We start from the raw sequence: 20,756 nt of genomic DNA, 5'->3' as shown, positions 1-20,756 counted from the left end.
AAATATTAGAAAAGGTTTAATTCTTGCTTTTGTCACGGCAGGGGACAGTGGGGTCTATTTTGGACAGGAAGGATGAAACTGGCACACAGACTATTGTATGTCAGCAGCTTGGTAAGCTATGTTCCTCCTAAGTTGTTCGTTGTTTGGTTGGTTGTGGTTTTGGCCAGGCAGTGAACTCTACTAAGTGCTGCATTTTTGTCCTTGTTGTATACCCTGGATATTTTGGGCAAAATTTCACATTTGAGAGAGGACTGTGTACAGAAGGTGTTGTATGCACATGAAGACTGCCCTAAATGGCTCTTCCCCGGCAGAATACATTACTCCCTTTCCCCACCATCCATGGGGTCCCAAACTCTACAGCAGCAACCTTAGGAGCCCAGCCAGTAGCAGGACTCTGTGTGTGTGGGGGGGGGGGCACATTTAAGGACCCCCACTCTCCCAGAAGTTCTCAGGAAGGACATAGGCCCATACTTCACCCCCTCCTCCATACTCCCCAGTGCTTTTGCCCCTTCTGCTGCATCTCTGAAGCCTCTGTTGACCTGGGCTGGTGCCCCTGAGCCCAGCCTGGCTTCTCACCTGATCTCATGTACAAGATTATCCCGGGCAACCAGAATTGAGCATGTTCACCAGATGGAGAGATGCTTCCAGTCCTCTTGCAGGGAGGAGGTGGGATCATTTGTACCCTGGGGGTTGGGGACATACGATGTTACTGATGGGGCTGCACAGAGGAGATATGAGGCATTTTTTTTACCTATACTATAAATACTATATTGCTGTGTGTAAGAGGGTCCTTTCCTCTCCCCGGGGCCCCAGGCCCCTCTTCCCCTCTTTAGTCAATTACCCTCCCACTTGGTATGAGTCCAATGTCTTTAATGCATACGCCTCAGTCTCACTCTGACTTCACTGAGGCACTTGCGCCTCTATGATCGCTCCTCAACTTACTGCTTCGGGGCAGAGAGTAGGGGGACCCGGGCCTGCCCTCACCTCCGGGTCCCAGCCCAGGGCCCTGAAGAAGGGGAGATGACGTTCTCTCCGCCTCCTGTGATCAATGGGGACGCCGCCTGAAACGCACTGACCCACGGGCCAGAAGCCCTGCCCTGGGCTTCTTCCTTACTCACCCTCTTGCGTTCATGGGCTAACGCGTCACAACCCGAATGCGCCTCTCTCCGGACCCTTCTCCCCGGATATGCTCTGCCCACTAGAACCGGGGTGCTCTCCGGACTCCGTCCTGCCCACTGCCCAGAGGGTGGCCAGTTTTAAACCTGGTGCTCCCGGGGTAGCCCCGCCTCGCCGCAAGAGGCGGGTCCCCCCCCCCAGGGACTTACGGGTGCTAGCGCGCCTGCCCTGATGTCTAGCCGCAACACCATTTCCCCACCGGCTTTTCCCTCCAGCGGCTGCTGGCGTTCCCCGGGTGAGCCATTGGGTTGGGGTTGCGGAGCCCGCCGGCTCCATCACACTGTACTTCCACACGTTTGCAGGGAACACTGTAGGCAATTGACTTCGTAAAATAAATAAATAATTGGTAAGACTGTGGTTCATAAAGTCTCTTTTTAAAGAGTTTTGAGTAATTCACATACATTAAAAATTAAAATGATCACTGTCTAAGATGAATGAAAAATTAAGTCTAGTTCAAGGATAGAAATTTACATTAGTCTAAAGTTGGCTAGGACTTGATATATTCATTTCTGGACCAATGCCAAAAATCACTTCTAGTGGTCCTCTTGATGTCTGTCTAGTATCTGGCAAGTCTTGATTAGAAAATAATAAATCACATTGCAGGATTGAGGTTCTGTAAAACAATTATTAACGCTTGGAAAATTTTGGATTAATTTTAACTTGCATGTGTTATCCTCACCCAGTCAATTCTAACAAGATATTAGCATCTTCGGTCTTGAGAATCATTGAAACTAAAAAAATGTTATACCAAGGATGAAGTCTTGGCTTTCAAATGAGACTTAATGCTTTATACAACCTTATCAGTTTTTTGAAATATTGGCTGATAATTGGAATAATATGGTTTTTAAGGTTTTCTGTCTTGGATTTGCCTATATCAGGAACTTTTAAAAACAAGTATAGTTGAGTCTTAGTCATTTTTAAATTTCAAGCACAGGTCCAAGAACCACCACCACCAAAACTGGAAATTTGATCCCTGTGCATGAAGGAAAGCTGTAGTACAAACTTTCCACTTAATGTTGCTGACAATTTTATATCTTGCTATGACTTTTGCAACAACATTATGATCTCTAAATATGTTATAGGTGAGCAGGCTTTACAAAATATCCCCAATAGCATAATCTTTGTCTAATTTGTTTCAAAGTTAGAATATTTTTCTTTGTCACCAGATTTAACTCACCTGAAAGAACGAAATATTGAAGACCTTTCCGGAGGAGAACTTCAGAGATTTGCTTGTGCTGTTGTTTGCATTCAGAGGGCTGATATGTATGTTCCATTTACTTCTATTGTACCTTCAATCTGAAAGGCTGTTTCAGGATTTATGGTTTAAATTCAGTGTTTAGATTGCAGTAATTTTTAGGGGTGGATGGCAGCTCCTCCAGGTGATTTTTTTTTTAATGAAATGTTAAATGTAGGCACTTTTTCAACCATATTCTATCAGTATCCCCACAACTGGTATCTGAGATTTTCATACAAATTCTTATTGTTTGCTTTTTCATCCACCCTCTCAGGTAGCAGAGACCTGTGGGGTTTGGTGGTCTACCTAGGCCAGGTTTAGTTAATATTGCTATTTCATAAAAGGAAGGCACCCACCTCTTTGGTAATATTGTCTGTCTTCCTGTCTTATCAGGAAATTACTGTTATGTCCAGTAGCAGCCAAACAAGCTGCTGCTGCTTCATGACTAAGATCCCCTTCCCTTAATTTAATCCCTTCCAAGTGTTTCCTGACTTCAGCTGGCCTTGAGAGCAGGAAAGCAAGATCAGAAGACAGGTGGTTTTCTGATTTGGAGGAAGTTCTTTTCCACTCTCCTAAAATTGGTATTTTTGCACTTTGCAGTGTATGTCACAAGGCTATTTAAATTTTTGAAAGGAATTAGAAGTCATGACATTGATATAAGTTACCTTTCTAACTAACGCTGGTTGTAGTTTTGTCAGAGTTTTTGGCAAGGGAATAGTTAATTTGGACTGTTTAAACAACCTTATGTGGTAGTTGGCAGAAGAATCAATGAAAAGTGTTTAAAGCACCTAGAAAAAGGATAATTATTTTTATTAGTATAGACATTTTCAAATCATTTGAATGGTAAATTAAGATAGCTTACAGGTTAGATTTTAAAAGATGTTATAGAAATTATGATTAAAAATGTATACTCATTGATACTTTTCCCCTCTCTTTGACATAGCTTCATGTTTGATGAACCTTCTAGTTACCTAGATGTTAAGCAGCGTCTGAAGGCTGCCATTACCATTCGATCTCTAATAAACCCAGACAGGTAAGTAGAAATATAACATTTTCTTTAATTTTAATGACTTTGGATTGCATTTCATAGACTGACTGGATGACTCTTCAATCTCATTGCTAATGGAGATGGCTTTTTGTAGTAGATTTTTTTTAATTTGTTTTGTTTAGTGTAGTTTTGAAGATCAGCAAATCATTGTCAGGATTACTTTTCCTTAATTCCCCCCCCCCCCCCCCCCCCCGGTGCTATTTGTAATTCCACAAACCTCTCTCTTCGCCCAGGTGTTTACATTTTTCAAATCTATATAGTTTTATTTTCCTCCTGACCAAATTCTCTCTCCAGGTACTTTATGTAAAGAAGCCATTGACTCAAATGGAGAATAAACATCTAGAGTTGTTACACTCAGTATCCATTTACTTACTGAGTATTTAACAATACATTTGTTTTATGTGAAGCTTGAACTCTACCAATATCAGCTTAAAACTAGAATCATACCAAAACCCCAAAGCAGCTCTGTATAGTTAATTTACCAAAATATTGACAATGTCTTTTGTGTGGGACTGGTTGTAAAATCTCATATGTATTTGTTTCATTTCTATCAAACTGTTTCTTTCAGTGGAAAAAAATAGTTTGATAGAAATGAAACAAACGCAACAAATCTCATTTTCTTTTCTTGAAATTCAACAAATGATTTTGGTTTGGTTTTATTTTTCAGATACATCATTGTTGTAGAGCATGATCTGAGTGTGTTAGATTATCTCTCTGACTTCATCTGTTGCCTGTACGGTGTGCCAAGTGCTTATGGTGTCGTCACTATGCCTTTCAGTGTAAGAGAAGGTAACTCTTTGACCAGTGTTCCCTCTAGTTTTTTCCACCCCCAAACAGAATTAATTTTCTTGTGTACCACCGTGGGAGTGATATGTGACATCACCTTCATACTGGTGCACATAACAAAATTAATGTGGCGGGAGTAGGGCTAAGAGGTTCAGAGTGTGAGAGGGGGCCTGAGGGCAGGGACACAGGGTTAGGGTGCAGGCTCTAGGGTGAGATTGGGGTCTCAGGGCTTGGACAGAGGTTTGGGCTGCAGGCTCTCAGCTGGGACTGGAGAATGAGGTTTGGGATACAGAAGGAAGGGATCTAGATTTGGGATGGGACTGGAGGTTAGGGTGCAAGAGGACGTACAGGCTCTGGGCTGGGGGGTGTTGGCTTTGGAGTGGGGCTGGGGATGAGGGTTTTGGGGTTCACAAGTGTGTCCCTACTCATGTGGCAGCTCCATCCTGAGGCCAGTAAGGATGGGCTCCCCCTCTGCTGGCCCCAGCAGTTTTAGGACTTGGAGAAAGTTCTCTCTCCTTGCTGCAGCCCTAAGCCCAGTGTGACTGCATATCTAAGGTAGAATTAAGCTGTTGACACCTGGCTCTCTAACCCTAATTCCTTTTGCCCTTCCAAACAAACAAACAAGCATAGAAAGTGTGATTGGCATTGCTATTTTAAGCAAATATATCTTTTTAAAATGCAGAATTCTAAGTCTCTCTCAAGTATAATGTATTATGCTATACATATCACCATTAACTATTTAAGTGCTGATCACTTTTATGGATGGAATAAACAAAGGGATGGGAGTGATGTATATGGGGCAGGTACAGATTGGAATTGAGAGTTGCTACAGGAGATGGAAGACCTCTTGGGGTATGTCTACATTGCAGTTAAACCACCATGGTTGGTGTGTGTCAGTTGTCCTAGGCTCACAGGGTTCAGGCTATGACACTCTAAAATTGCAGGGGTAAATGTTTGGGTCTGGGTCCAAGCATTACGAAGCAGTTTTACAATCTGTGAGCCTGAGTCAACTGAAGTGGGCCAGCCACAGGTGTCTAATTGTAGACATACCTTCAAAAGCTTCTGTGAAAGGGAGAACCAAAGAGCAAAGATATGCGTGGTTTGAAGGAGAGCATCTTTTCTTCTGAAGGTATGCTGAATATAATACAGGTTGGACTTCTCTGGTCTGGCACCCTCAGGACTTGAGTGGTCCTGAACAAGGGCTTTTGCCAGACCAGGGGAGGTCATTTCGGGCCTCCCAGCCAGCTCCGCCTTGGCAGCCCATGGTCCCGCTGCTGGGGTTTCTAGCTACGCTGCAGCAGATCACTGCTCAGCCACCCAGGCTCCTGGCCCCACTCTGGCTGTCTGCTGCCCCAAAGCCAGAACTCCCAGCCCTGCCAGCTCTGTTGTGACACCCCGCTGGGTTTTTGGCCGTGCCACAGCAGACCTCTGCCCTACCAGAGCCCTCTGGCTGCACTGCTGTGGGCTTAGCCAGACTCCCATGGCAAGGTTCCTAGCCACTGGCCCACCTGTAGCCAGTCTGGCTGGGTTCTTGGTTCCCACTGGGCTCCTGCCTCTGACCCTCCTCCAGGACTCTCTGGTCCAGCAACATCCGTGAGCAATCAGAGTCCCGGTTTAGAAAGCTTCAACCTGTAGTTGTAAACGTACCCTATTTAAAACTATCCTGATAGTGGAGAGCATATTGTGTTTTGGAAATATCAGGTGATAGGGTTTGACTTTATTTATTTTTTTTAACCTCTGGTTCATGTGAAACTTTAAAAAACAAAAGTTGGTTTTGTTTTGAGGCAGAACAAAACCAGTTTTCAAAATGTTGAAATTCCCTGCAAACTGGGTTTTTTAGTTTTGTCTAGTTCTTGAGTCTTACTACTGTGCATTGGTTATAGATTAGAGACTTTACAGTTATTCTAATTGAAGTTGTAGAAAGATTAATTTAACTCTGCTCCATAATTTTCAATCTATTTCTAATGCAGTCTTGTAGAATAAATGTAAGTAACATGCCACAGACAACCAGATGACATAATGACCAAGGTCCTGTGTCTTGTTATGGAAGTAAAGGATTCTGTGACTTCTACAGTGGCTGGTATGGCTGGTTCCAGGGCTCCCCGAGCAAATCAAACAGCCCCGGGGTGGCTCACCAGCCGCTACTGGGGCAGTTTGAGAGTGAGAAGGGGTTTAGGACTGGAGTACGGGAGCGAGGTGGTGCTTACCTCAGGGAAGACTCTCCAGAAGTGGGCAGCATGTCCCTGCAGCTCCTAGGTGGAGGTGCCAGAGGGTACTGAGCACTGTTCCTACATGGATGCATTGCCCCACAACTCATTGGCTACAGTTCCCAGCGAATGGGAGCTGCAGAGCCAGCATTTGCAGAGGGGACGGCAGACAGACATGAGCCTTTCCTCCTTTAGGAGGTGCAGGGACATGCTGGTCACTTTTGAGGAGCAATACAGCGCTGACCAACCCTCCACTGCCCCTCCCAGAACCCCAACCCAAGTTTTATATAGTACAAGTAATGGACAGATCATGAGCCTTGAATTTTTTGTTAACTCCCTGTGACCTATGCACTATTTTTACTAAAAAATGCCAGTAACTAAAATGCAGCCTTGGTCATTATAAAACCCTAGGCTGATGCTTAAAATCAAGCAGTAAATGTCCATGCAGTTGGGAGGGGGGGGGGGGGGAGTTTACACATGACTTTACTAATATAGCTCATTTTTTCTCTTATAGGCATAAATATTTTCTTGGATGGGTATGTTCCTACTGAAAATTTACGATTTCGAGATGCATCTCTGGTTTTTAAAGTGGCTGAGACAGCCAATGAGGAAGAAGTTAAGAAGATGTGTATGTATAAATATCCAGGAATGAAAAAAAAGATGGGAGAATTTGAACTAGCTATAGTAGCTGGAGAGTTCACTGACTCTGAAATCATGGTGATGTTAGGGGAAAATGGTGAGTGTCATCCTCTGTAGAAATTAGTGTGTAAACACTATTAAAAGCAGTGAGTGGTATTGGAGGACCTTAGGGCATGTCTACGCTAGGAAATTTTCAAAATAACATGTCCATGCTACAGGGAAGCCTTGAAATTAGTCCGAGGTAGGCTCCCTTAATGTGGATGTGCTACCTTGACTTAGTCTCGGGAAGCACTGGGGAGTAGCTATTTCGAAATAGCAGCAGTAGAGTGTCCACACAGATGCTGTTTTGAAATAAGCATTATTCCTCATGGAAAGCAGGCGTTATTTTGAAACAACAGGCTCGGTAGTGTGGACACTTGGCTTGTTATTTTTGAAATAAAGGACTGGGGTGCAGAGACTAACAAAATATATATAATATTAGGAGCTTTCATGGGCACAACCCGTTTCAGCTCGTGATACTAAATATATATTTGTTAGTCTAAGGTGCTACAGAACCATTCATTGTTGGGGTTGTTTTTTTTAAGTTAGAGTAACACAGCTACCCTTCCAATACTCTTAAAAACAAGTTTGCCTCAAGTTCTGGACAATAAAAGAACAGTATTTTATTAAAAACAGTACCTTTTGAACAGCTGAGATTGTGCAAACTACCTAAGAGTAGAGCTTCCCTACTCAATTTAATGAAGATTCTCTTTTTAAACCTATCCTGTTTAAACACATTAATGAGAGTACTTCTGTCACAGTTGTAATACCACCTCATTCTTATGTAGCACTTTTCATAAGCAAATCTCAGCATGGTTTACAAAGGAGGTAAGCCTCATTATCTCCATGTTACAGATAAGGTAAGTGAAGCACTGATCAGTGAATTGACTAGGGACATAAAAATTCATTAAAAAAGTAACAGTGTAAACGCTAAAAATAATAGTGGCTTGAGCAAGACACTTTTTACCGAAGAGCCTGCAGCGAAGCCTCTGCGCACCCCACTTCCGGGGAGCCAGTGTGTAACATGTAGCAGTGAGGCTGGGCTGGCTATGAACAAGAGCTGCTCCAGCAAGCTCCCAGGCTGCTAAAGCAGCCCCCTGCCCAAGTCCTTACTGGTTAAGCATTTTGCCTTCTCTGTAGCATGGAGCACGGATCACTTGCTGGAGGATTCTCTGCATCTTGGGGTCCTTAAACCATTTGAGGACTTCAATATCTGAGATATAGGTGAGAGGATTATTCTAGGAGAGGGTGGGTGAGATTCTGTGGCCTGCATTGTGCAGGGGGTCAGACTAGATGATCATAATGGTCCCTTCTGACCTTAAAGTTGAGTCTATGAGCATTTATTTCCCTAAGTTGACTAGCCCAAGGTTGCTGAGCAGGTACTAGAACCGAGGTCTCCTGAGTCCCAGTCCAGTGCTATCCACAAGTCCACTGTGTATAATACAGGCAGAGTGGCTATGTCTAGACTACAGAGTTTTTTTTTGATAACTTCACCTGCATCTAGACTGCCGTCACGTTCTTTCAAAATTAAATCGAAAGAACGAGACGGTTTTTTCAACAGCGGTAAACCTGCTTTTACGAGGAAGAACTCTTTTTCGAAAAAGGCAAACAGGGCTTTTTCAAAAGTGTGTCCAAATAGCCAAGGTGCTCTCTCTTGAAAAAGTGGATTGTGGTGGGTGTTTTTGGAAAGTCTTGTGGCTGTCTAGACAATCTTTCAAACAAGGTTTGTAGTTGACGTACCCTGAGTGTATACACTGCTTCTCAACTCCAGCATACACTAATACAGATCTGCTAGATAGTCCTACAAGGAAAGTTGAACTTTTAAAAATTCAATAAAAAATTGGAGACTGCTTTGATAATTCCCATTTTTATAAATATATGTAGAAAGTTGCTCTTATTTAATCATGATGCTATTGAAGATAGTAGAGAGCTCCTGAGGATACATTATTTTGACTGTCTAACTTCCTGTATATAAATACGGAATATTTGTTTGTTAGGAACTGGCAAAACTACATTTATCAGAATGCTTGCAGGAAGACTTGCACCTGATGAAGGAGGTATTGTTCAATGCATCAATTTGAAGCATATTTTAACAATTTAATTTTGGTGGCTATTGTTTTGACTACATAATTATATTTATAGGTGAGGTACCTGTTCTAAATGTCAGTTACAAGCCACAGAAGATCAGTCCTAAGTCCACAGTAAGTTTAAGTTTTGTGTCAGTTACACTTGCATGTATACAACATAACACAATATAAAGATGCAGAGAGAATTCTGTCCTTGATTTTTTTTTTTTAAAACTACTATTTAAATATTTTAATCTTTGTCTTTACCTTTCCATGATGCACTGAAGCAAACCAAGTAGTCACTTTGTCTTTGATTAGGGAAGTGTCCGTCAGCTGCTCCATGAAAAGATCAGAGATGCCTATACACATCCACAGTTTGTGACTGATGTAATGAAGCCTCTTCAGATAGAAAACATCATTGATCAAGAGGTATTAACTCAGAGACCTTTTAATATCTTATTTATTATTTTTAATACTTCCAACTAAATTTTGTTTATTATTTCCTAACAGGTGCAGACATTGTCTGGGGGTGAGTTGCAGCGTGTGGCATTAGCGCTCTGTCTTGGGAAGCCTGCTGATGTCTATCTAATTGATGAACCTTCAGCATATTTGGACTCCGAACAGCGTCTAATGGCTGCTAGAGTTGTCAAACGGTAATGTGTGTGTGCACGGAAGGACTGGTAAAACTTTAACTTTAAAAATAAAAGTTTTATTTCCAAATCTCACAAATATTTGTTCTATTTCAGTTTCATTCTCCATGCTAAAAAAACAGCCTTTGTAGTAGAGCATGACTTTATTATGGCGACCTATCTGGCAGATCGTGTCATTGTCTTTGACGGCATTCCATCCAAGAACACACTTGCAAACAGGTAACAGGCTAATGTTAACTTAATTATCTCAGGGAAGGTCAGAGAGCAATGTATAGAACTCACTTAATGCTAAAAACATTAACAATATGTACATGATCTGCATAGTAGTCAAAATAAATTGCAGTCTAGAAAACTGCAATACACAAATCTGAACATAAATAGTGTCAGTGTAAAATAAAAAGCATAAGACGACACTATAGAAGGGCCAACATCCCTCTGGAAAAATTATTTGCAAATGTTTAAGGCAGGAAGGAATGAGCTTGAGGGATCTTTTTCCAGACAGGTGAACTATAATAAGGTATGTGAAATACAAGCCAAATGATAAAATACTGTATACCTAGGCAAGCTTCTAAAAGGGAACACTATTTAGAAAGCTCTTAAAATGTGACTAATAAAGTTGTTAATTAGTTCCTATAAACTTCTGGAGCATTTTGATATCAGCAATGTACTTCTGATAATCCGGCACCCTTGGGACCCAGGAGGTGCAGGATTATCAGATATGCCGGAGTATCTGACAGAGTGCTGTGACGGACCTGCCAGGACCCGCACTGCATGAGGGGGGTCAGCAGGGAGGGGTGAACCCTCCACAGTGTTGCGGGGAGGCAGTGGAAGCCCCACACAGCTGGCTTGCAAGCGGGGAAACTTGTAAGTGGCGGAGGGGGCGAGAGGCAGGCAGCTGTTTAAGGCAGGCCAGTGTGGAGGTCAGTGGGGAAGGCTGCCTGCCTCTCGCCCCCTCTCCGCAGCTGCCACTTACAAGTTTCCCTGCTTGCAAGCCGGCTACGCAGGGCTTCCACCACCTCCCCGCAACACGGCGGAGGGTTTGCCCTTCGCCGCATAGTTTCCTGCCAACACCCCCGCCCGCCTCTGGGCAGCTCCAATTGGCTGGCTGGCTGGCTGGCTGGAGCACTTCCGGGTTCCAGTTTGTGCCAGACTATCAGGTGTGCCGGACAATTAGAGTTTTACTGTACTTTGTATTAGGACTTGACTAATCACATTTAATTCATTCAATTAATTTTAAAATTAATCACAAATTTTACAAATTGCTGTTTAACTAGCATTGCTAAATAATAGAATACCAAATCTTTTCATCGTGAAAGTGCAACTTAAAGGTCTATTTATTACAGTGTTTTTTTTTTTTAAATGTAGTTACGTAAGACTTCAGAGCTTACCAGTTCACTCAATCTTACTTGTTCAGCCAATAACCAAGAAAAACAAGTTTGTTCATTTATAGCACATAATGCTGCCTGCTTTTTATTTGCAATGTTATCAAAGTGAAAAACAGGCATTCCTATGGCACTTTTGCAGCTGCTAGCTGGTGTTGAAAGGTGTTTGCGCTAAATACTCATATTTCCCTTGATGCTGTGGATACTATTCCAGAGGATGTACTTCCATGCTGCTGATGCTTGTATAAAAGATAATGTATGAATTTAATTTGTGACCGAACTCCTTGGGAGAGAATTCTATGTCCCCGGCTCTGTTTTTTACCTGCGTTCTGTCATATTTCATGTTACAGCAGTTTCAGATGACCCAGCACATGTTCATTTTTTAAAATACTTTCACTGAAGCTTCGAGAAAATGCAAAGAAAGTGTGTGAGAAATTTCTAAAAATAGTTGTAGCTCTCACCCTAGGGTTTAAGAATCTGAGGTGTCTTCCTAAATCCAAGAGGTAGGAGGTGTGGTTCAGGCTTTCAGAAGTCTTAAGAGCAGAGCTCTGATGCAGAAACTACAGAACCTAAACCTCCTAAACAGAAAATAACCTTCTGCTGGTGGAATCTGACTTAAATTATGAAAATGTGTCTGCACTGCTTCGGATCATCGAGTACCATCTGTCATTAGCACGGATGTACATCCTTTGGAATGGTGCTGTGAAGTAACATGCATCTTCAGCACATCTGGCATGTAAATATCTTGCAACACAGGCTACAACAGTTCCACATGAACACCTGTTTTCATTGTAAACAAGTGGGCAGTCTTATCTCCTGCAAATGTAAACAAACTTGTCTGAGTAACTGGCTGAACAAGAAGTAGAACTGAGTGTACTTGTAAACTTTAAAATTTAACACTTTGTACATAACTCTGTATTTTAAGTTAAGCTTTCATAAGATTGCACTACAGTATTTGTAGTAAATTAATTGAAATACTTTATAGTTGAGTGCAAATATTAGCATCGTAAAAATAGTAAGTACAGTATACTGGTTGTTGAAATCAATATTTTAAAATATAGCAAACATTCAAAAATTTAAATAAATGATAGTTTGAGTATGATTACATTTAAGCAGCACCATTAATTACTTGATGGCCCTACTTTAGTGACTGAATTTATTTATAGAGGGTATTAGGAGCAGCCCTACTAAAAATTTACCTTTTTAAAGCTGCCCAGTTTTTTTTTAATATATTTATATTACAGGCTGCTCCTGACTTGTGACGCGATCAGCTCTGGTGATAGTATCACAACTCATAAATTGGGGGATTTCGGCCCCTTTCGCACTTACGGAAAAGGTTGTAAGTGCGGGGGGATTGTAAATTGGGCCATCATAAAGCGAAGGCCTCCTGTATAGTGTACAATATTGAGACAAAAACTGGACAGTGAAGACCCCAATGGAACATGCAAAGGACATAGTAGGGCATCTAGCACGAGTGACATGACTTGACTGTGTTCATTTTTTGTTGTTATATTTAAGCATAGATTTTGGTGGGTGGGCACTGAATATATTCACCAACTTTACCCTTATGGGGTTTATTTGGGGTTTTGAGGGTTTTTTGTTTTTTTTAAGTGAATTGATACAAAAGGAAAAGTGGTATGTTCTTGTGTGCATAAGAAATCCCACTGAAAAGTCCATCTCTTGTTATGACTAACTTACAAACAAGATACAGTAAAACTCCAGTGGTCCGGCACCAACTGGAACCCAGAAGTGCTCCGGCCAGCCGGAGCTGCTGTGAGCCCCATAGGCGCTCGCGGCTGGGAAAGGGAAGGGGGGAAAAGAGGAAAGGAATTATACCCCTGTGACGGGTCTGCCGGGACCTGCACTGTGACGGGCCGGCGGGTGGGCAGGGAATGGTGCGGTATGGGGCGAACCCTCTGCTGTTTTGCAGGAAGGCGGGGGAAACCCCATGCTGCTGAGAGTTTCCAGCAGGGGAGCGTGCTCCCCACCCCCCAGACTGTAGTAGCTATCGCAGAGCAGTGGGGTGAGGGGCTGCGCTGCGGGACCACCCCAGCTGCTCTGCTCTGCAGCTTCCCCAAGTCCGCTGCTCGTTAGTGGTGGATGTGGGGAAGCGGCGCAGAGCAGACCAGCTGGGGTGCTGCTGAGTTGGTCCTGCAGCGCCACCCCTCACCCCCCTGCTTTGTGATAACTACTGCAGTCTGGGGGGGGGGGAGCCCACTCCCCTCTTGGAAACTCTAGGTGCTGGAGTGGGGCTTCACCATTTTTCAGGAAGGTTTGCCCCTTGCTGTGCTGTTCCTGCCCACCCCCCCAGACGCAGTGCAGGTCGGGGCAGACCTGTCACAGCCCCCCACCTCAGTACTTCGCGATAATTGGGCATATCCAGTAATCTGGCACCACCTAGGTCCCAAAGGTGCCGGATTATCAGAAGTCTACTGTAATTTGTCCATCCGTGCACCCTACCTTGTCAACTTCAACTGTATTGGTAAGAACAGGAATAGGTGGTATGGACTGTTATAAGTAATTTGTCTTTATCTTTTTGTATTAATGTTCCTTATGACTAAGATGACAAAAACCCTAACCTTCAAATTTAAGAACCTTAATGGTGTGCCTATTAAATCATAGTTTAGACTCCAAATAGTCTGATTTTTGGAGATTCTGAACACCTTGGTTGATTACATTTTTAATAAGAATTACAGGTGTAAACCAGCCAGACAATTTATTTCCCTGCCTAGCATTTTTAAAAGCTTGGTAGAAATAACTTGAACCCTCTTAGTACACTTCTCATGATTATATCTGAATACAACTTAATCTTACTTTTTTTTTTAATAGTCCTCAGACTCTTTTGGCTGGTATGAATAAATTTTTGTCTCAGCTTGAAATTACTTTCAGAAGAGACCCCAACAACTACAGACCAAGAATAAACAAACTCAATTCAATCAAGGTAAGAAACTGCCTTAAAGCATGATCAACACAATTTTGTCTAATGAACTAAGACCTGAAAAATACAAATTACTGGATACATTCCTTGTACTTTGCACAGCAAGCAAAGTGGAATTAAGAGGCAAAGTCAAGGATGGTCTTAGTTATTTTTACCCCCACTATCACACACACTATTTCAGCACATCAAGTTTAGTTTGTCAAGGAATTTTCCAAATGGGCAAAATATGCTGAAATTTTCTTATTTTGTTTTTAAAGGATGTGGAACAAAAGAAGAGTGGAAACTACTTTTTCTTGGATGACTAGGAGAAATCGAGAATCTCCATAATCAGTTTATAAAAATGCAAATTGAAATCTGAACACTGTTATATAAAAACACTCAATCAGGTTTTAGAATACCCTTCATTCTGGAACTTAATGTTATTGCTATGTGTAACATCAGAAGCCAGTAGACATGTGAATTTCAATTTGAGCAACAGAAACTGCCATTCTTGTATTTTGGTGATATGGTTGTATTTTGCAGATAACTTTCCAGAATAGATGCCTGATAAATTGTTATATGAATAAGTCTCCAGCTGTTTCAAAATTATGGGGAAGCTTTCAGTCTAAAGGTAATTTATTTGCATACCACATACTAACCAGTTTTCTTTCATTTTTAAAAATCTTTGAAAGCTGTTTTCTGTAGAACATGAAGGTTTACAATGTCAAGATTCCAAAACTGCTGATTTTAAGAGCAAGTTTGACACACTCTGGCTGAGGATTTCATAAATAAATATCCATCTGAAATATCATTTTGTCTTCACTCACCATGGGGGTACAATGCTTGATAAGATTCAGATCATTATCTTAAGTATAATATATACACATCCTTTTCAGTTTTATAGAATTACTTTGTCAATTAGCTACACCATGAGTTTTAAATACTTTTGGTGCTGTTATTTTTCAATACATGTTCTCTGAATTGTTGATCAGTCTTAATAGAGTCATTAAGGCATACCTCTGAACATCTGCTTTAACTATATACTTACTATTAAATACAGATAGCATTAGGCTGATAAATTAAAGCAGTGACTGGTTCTAGCTGCTTATGGTACAAATGTAGTTAGAGGTAAGGTTGTGTTGCTCAGTAAGTCTGCAGCTGCTTCACAAAAAAGACAACTCGTTTTCAGGGGAATGTTATCAAAAGATGACACATGCATCTTTTTGTGCAGTTAGGGCAATTATGTTTATTCTAGGAAATGGTGGGATCTGTTGGCTTCTATTTTGACAGCTTTTTTTAATGCATTACTGAAAAGGTGAAGCTGCAAGCATAAGTTTTTCAGTCCAGTCCATTTCTGTAACAAATTACACTTGTTTTTTTGAAATCAAGGACCTTAGCTGCAGTCCTGTATTAATCAGTTCTGTAAAATTCTTGCTGTTTTCCAGTACTAAATCTACTGCTTTAAAATGGCACATCCCCTTTTAGTTTCGAAGAAATGTCAGTCCCCAGATGCTCCAAGATATTAAAAAAAACAACTTATCACCATTAGTAGAATTTGTCCTTATGTAAGAGAAATTAAAGTTCTCTCTAATTACACATTTTCAGTACTACAATGAAAATTTTAGAGGTCTTTTGTATCCAAATCAGATGTGGGAGTCTGGAGCAGAATAATCCAGCCATAACTAGGTATTCTATCATGTCTGTTCATCCCTGTGGCAGCTGGGGTTTTACTTCCTACACCAATAGGTCTTGTCTTACATATTCATATCTAGGTGGTTTCCTTTTTATATTCTAAGATAGTACACAGCACTTACTGTAATCTGCACTAGCTTTCCTTTCGCCTAAATCCATTTCAGGGGTTTGACTAACAATGCTCTTAATGTGGAAAGGCATACAGTCTTCAGTATTTTCCCTCTCCTAGAATTTCGCAAGGCAGATATGCTTGACTGCTTTACAAGATGAGGAACATAGTGACATAGCTATGCCAGTACTGTAGGCTTTGTCTACACTTACGGGCTTGTGCTAGAAGGATTTTTTTTCCATTGCTATTGGAGCACTCTGTAGCAGAGGCAGCCACATGAAAGCATTGTGTCAGCATCAGTAACAGGGTGGACAGAAATTTGATAGGGGGCCACTAACAAGTGTTTCAGGATCTGGGGTGGAAGTTAGATGCAAAAGGGAGCTTAGGGTAGGGGATTGGTAAACAGTAAAGAATAACTATATAAATATGCAAACATGGAATGAAATGGGACTACTAGAATGAAGATGTGAGTGGACTTTAAAGATTAATAGAGGTATGGCCCCCTGTAATAAGAGTAATAGGGAGCAGGAGACAGTCACTGGGTAGCTAATGTGAATGAGGACTTGGAAGTAGCTACCCCAACTACTTAAACCTAAACAGCTTAAACCCAGGTAACTATAGGCCTGTTAGTTTGACATCTTGGAAAAAATTTTGAAGGAGAAAGTAGTTAGAGACATTGAGGTTAATGGCAATTGGGACAAATTACAACATGGTTTTACAAAAGGGAGATCATGCCAAACCAACCTGATCTCCTTTTTTGAGAGTAACATTTTTTAGATAAAGGAAATGCAGTGGATCTAATCTACCTCGACTTTAGTAAGGCATTTGATACAGTACCACATGGGGAATTATTGGTTAAATTGGAAAAGATAGGGATTAATATGAAAGTTGAGAGGTAGCTAAGCAACTGGTTAAAGGGGAGATTACAGTGGGTCATACTGAAAGGTGACCAGTCAGGTTGGAGGAAGGTTACTAGCGGAGTTCTTCAGGGATCAGTTTTGGGGCCAATTTTATTTAATCTTTTTATTGCTGACCTTGGCACCAAAAGTGGAAGTGTCCTGATCAAATTTGCGGATGACACAAAGTTGGGAGGTATTGCCAATTCAGAAAAGGATCAGGATATCATACAGGAAGATCTGGATGATCTTGTAAATTGGAGTGATAGCAATAGGATGAAATTTCATAGTGAGAAGTGTAAGGTTATGCATTTAGAGATAAACAAGAATTTTAGTTATAAGCTGGGGACACATCAGTTGGAAGTAAAGGAGGAGAAGGACCTCAGAGTCCTGGTTGATTATAGGATGACTGAGCTGCCATTGTGACATGGCCGTGAAAAAGGCTAATACGGTCTTGGGATGTATTAGGTGAGGTATTTCCACTAGGGATAAGGAGGTGTTAGTGCCATTATACAAGGCATTGGTGAGACCCCATTTGGAATACTGTGTGCAGTTCTGGTCTCATGTTTAAGAAGGATGAATTCAAACTGGATGAGGTACAAAGAAGGGCCACTAGGATGATCCGAGGAATGGAAAACCTGTCTTATGAAAGGAGACTCAAGGAACTTGGCTTGTTTACCTTAACCAAAAGAAGGCTGAGGGGGGACATGATTGCACTCTTTAAATATATTAGAGGGATAAATACCAGGGAGGGAGAGGAATTATTTAAGCTTAATACCAATGTGGACAGAAGAACAAATGGATATAAGCTGGCTAGTAGGAAGTTTAGACTTGAGATTAGACGAAGGTTTCTAATCATTAGAGGAGTGAGGTTCTGGAACAGCCTTCCAAGGGAAGTAGTGGGAGCAAAAGATCTATCAGGCTTCAAGATTAAACTAGATGGGTTTATGAAGGGGATGAGAACATGATCTTGCTAACTAATTGACCATTATTAGTGGTAAATAGGTCAATGGAGGGATGATAGGATTTACTATAGAGAACTTTCTGGGTGTCTGGCTGATGAGTCTTGCCCACATGCTCAGGGTTTAGCTGATCGCCATATTTGGGGTCAGGAAGGAATTTTCCTCCAGAGTAGATTGGCAGAGGCCCTGGAGGTTTTTTGCCTTCCTCAGTAGCATGGGGTACAGATCACAGCTGGAGGATTCTCTGCATCTTAGGATCTTCAAACTATTTGAAGGCTTCACTATCTGAGAGATAGGTGAGAGGATTATTCTAGGAGGGGGTGGGTAAGATTCTGTGACCTGCATTGTGCAGGAGGTCAGACTGGCTGATCATAATGGTCCCTTTCGACCTTAAAGTCGGAGTCTGAGCTTAATGGGACTATATGGGGATTCTAGATTGTCATCTAAGGTTTCTACGTCAATATCAAAGAATTCATAAATGTAGCCAGAGGCATGGGGCTTATGGTGTACAAGTGTCACACTATAGCCAATCAGAGTCTAAAACTGACACTGGCCAACTGTAAGGAATGACAATTAAAGCTGCCTAGGTCTGTGAAAGGTACGCAGCCTTGAACCTGCAGAAAAAGGACTAGATCTAAATGGGGGCAGGGGAATAGGGGAGGTTGCAGTCAGTCAGCTCCTCACCAATCTTTGGGAGAGATGGTTCATGTAAAAGGGGAGGCCAGCAGCACCTTAGAATATTCAGCCTCAGAGTGAAGCAGAGATTCCAGTTTGAGTCACATATTGCTTGCAACCGCATTAGTGCTATAAAACGTAAGTTATCAGGATTGATATGGGTACCATCCACCCTGTACTGAACACTTCTAATCAATAAGATGGTGAAAACAGCAACTTGCAAGGTGCTGCCAGAGACAGATAGCGTAGTACTCCCCCCATTGGTTCACCAGCAGTGTTGCAACACTAGAAATTCTTAATTTTTAAAAATTATCCAAACAAAGCATACCTACCATTTAAAAAAAAAAACACATTGACCACCACTGGTTCAGAGATTATTTGAGCCTACTAATTCCACTAGCAATAGTTGTAGGCAGTGTTAGCGACAATGAGACTAATCAGGCATGGCAGAAACAATAGTAGATTGACATGAAAGTATTCAGGGTTTTAGGAACATGTTAAAGGTTAGTAAAGAAATCCAAGCCCTCACTAAAAGTTTATGCTGTAGTTTGTAAAGGAATATGCATGCAGAGCTTATAAAGCAATTAAACAGCCTGTTGAGGTAAGAAGCAAAGATAAGGGTGAGGGTGGGGATGATGATCAAAGCAAAACAGCAAATTGCAAAGAGCACCTACCAAAAATTAAGATTGTTGCACAAACATGGACTCTCATTGCTTGATCCATATAAATGCAATATTTTAATACTTGCATTTAAAAAAACAAACCTTGAGTTCCTTTTTCAATTCCCAGTTATGCTTATGAGTGTTTTATCCATATTTCATAAGGTTCCAGTGATATTGAAACCACCTCCTTCAGGAAGAATACACATATAGTACTTTAATCCACAGATCTCAAAAATTCTTTACAAAGGAGAGTCCTATTTCCATTTTATAGTGAGAAATGCTAATTTACTCACCCAACACTGTTGAAAGCAGAGCCCAGAATCAAAGTCATTAACTCCTAGAATGGATGTTGAGATGTCTGTGGCTCTAACTCCCACTTCCATACTTAACTATTACATCAGATAAAAATCTATAACAAAGCATTCAAGTTTCAGTGTACTATACAAAAGAATTTGTACCAGTAAGCATTGATAACACAAGTAAAAGTGATATGGGGGCACCCTTATAAACACACATCCCTCAATATAACTGGCTTTTGGAACAAAGGTTCCCACCCCAAAAAACAGTACCAATACATTTCTGAAGTGAAAATTCAGCTTGAAAAATGTAAGTAAAAAATTAACCTGAGTTCTTGCTCTAGGGAAGTCTGAAACTTCCCCAGCTGCAGGAAGCTTTGTGGCTGTACAGCTTCCAGAGCCCTGCTTCTTACAGACTACCCCACCCCCAAACTCTGCAACCCTCATTCTACAATGCTGCTGGTGGCAACATAGGCTTTAGAGCTGGGCACTGTCCCCACCAGCAGTATTGCAAAAGTAATGGTGGCAATCCTCCAAACCCTCTACAGTAGCTTTGCAACCCTCCATGACACTCTTGGGCTTGGAAACACCTGAAAGTTTCAGTTTTAAAAATCCAAGCATCATGAAATTGACCAAACTGAGCAGTGAATTTGTAAGGGTCCATAGACACAGTTGCCTCACCAAAATTAAGTACAGAACAAGCTTCAGAAGACTAGAGAACTGTTGACAATGAAAGTTGAAAATGGATTTTTATTCAGTTAAGTCTTTGGGTCTCATTTTTTGTCAATTCCTGTTTATTTCAAACAACTAAAGATTCTGTCCCCTTACCTTATATGCAGTAGGCTTCTATAATGGTCTGGCTTTTGCAGTCAGATCTGGACCTAAGCAAGACCCAAGCTTACTCAGTCAGACCCAACCCTTCTCCCAAAACTCAATCACCTCTGCCCTTATGGATGGTGCCCAACACCAATAGCTTGTCCTGCTGCAAGATGTGGGTGCTGTGCTGCTTTGTAGTAGACTCAGAATGCACCGATGTGGCAGACAAAAGCAGGACATGCAACCCCTACTGTGCTGACTCTACAGCTAGGAGTTCTTCAGAAGCAACAGGCGGGATAATTTTCCAACCTAACCTGAACCTGACACTTGTAGCTGGGTCCCATCAGGTTGGGGTGCAATGCTCTAGGCCCCCATTCAGCAAGGTACTTAAGTATATGGATCACTAAGTGCAGTCCTCTAGCCTTAACAGAATCCACATGCTTAAGAACTCTTGCTGAATCACATCCTTATAGTTGATGGCCGATAAACAAGTTTTGGGACTTT

The 20,756-nt window shown here is 41.6% G+C and overlaps 1 protein-coding gene across 3 annotated transcripts in view; it reads left to right on the top strand.

The window, feature by feature from the left end:
• Positions 1 to 14,950, top strand: part of ABCE1 (ATP binding cassette subfamily E member 1) — a 39,187-nt gene extending 24,237 nt beyond the window's left edge. For all 3 annotated transcript variants that reach the window (XM_006131783.3, XM_006131782.4, XM_075929880.1), the window contains exons 7-18: positions 42 to 111; positions 2,343 to 2,439; positions 3,354 to 3,443; positions 4,126 to 4,247; positions 6,966 to 7,187; positions 9,127 to 9,186; positions 9,272 to 9,330; positions 9,514 to 9,624; positions 9,706 to 9,848; positions 9,942 to 10,064; positions 14,057 to 14,168; positions 14,423 to 14,950. In XM_006131783.3, coding sequence (XP_006131845.1) covers positions 42 to 111; positions 2,343 to 2,439; positions 3,354 to 3,443; positions 4,126 to 4,247; positions 6,966 to 7,187; positions 9,127 to 9,186; positions 9,272 to 9,330; positions 9,514 to 9,624; positions 9,706 to 9,848; positions 9,942 to 10,064; positions 14,057 to 14,168; positions 14,423 to 14,470 — 1,257 coding nt within the window. In that variant the 3' untranslated portion in view covers positions 14,471 to 14,950. The remainder of the gene's footprint in view (positions 1 to 41; positions 112 to 2,342; positions 2,440 to 3,353; positions 3,444 to 4,125; positions 4,248 to 6,965; positions 7,188 to 9,126; positions 9,187 to 9,271; positions 9,331 to 9,513; positions 9,625 to 9,705; positions 9,849 to 9,941; positions 10,065 to 14,056; positions 14,169 to 14,422) is intronic.
• Positions 14,951 to 20,756: the final 5,806 nt, after the last annotated feature.

The sequence above is a fragment of the Pelodiscus sinensis genome, chromosome 5 (assembly GCF_049634645.1).
Source record: "Pelodiscus sinensis isolate JC-2024 chromosome 5, ASM4963464v1, whole genome shotgun sequence".
Classification (NCBI taxonomy): Eukaryota; Metazoa; Chordata; order Testudines; family Trionychidae; genus Pelodiscus; species Pelodiscus sinensis.
This window is presented reverse-complemented; position numbering and strand designations above follow the sequence as displayed.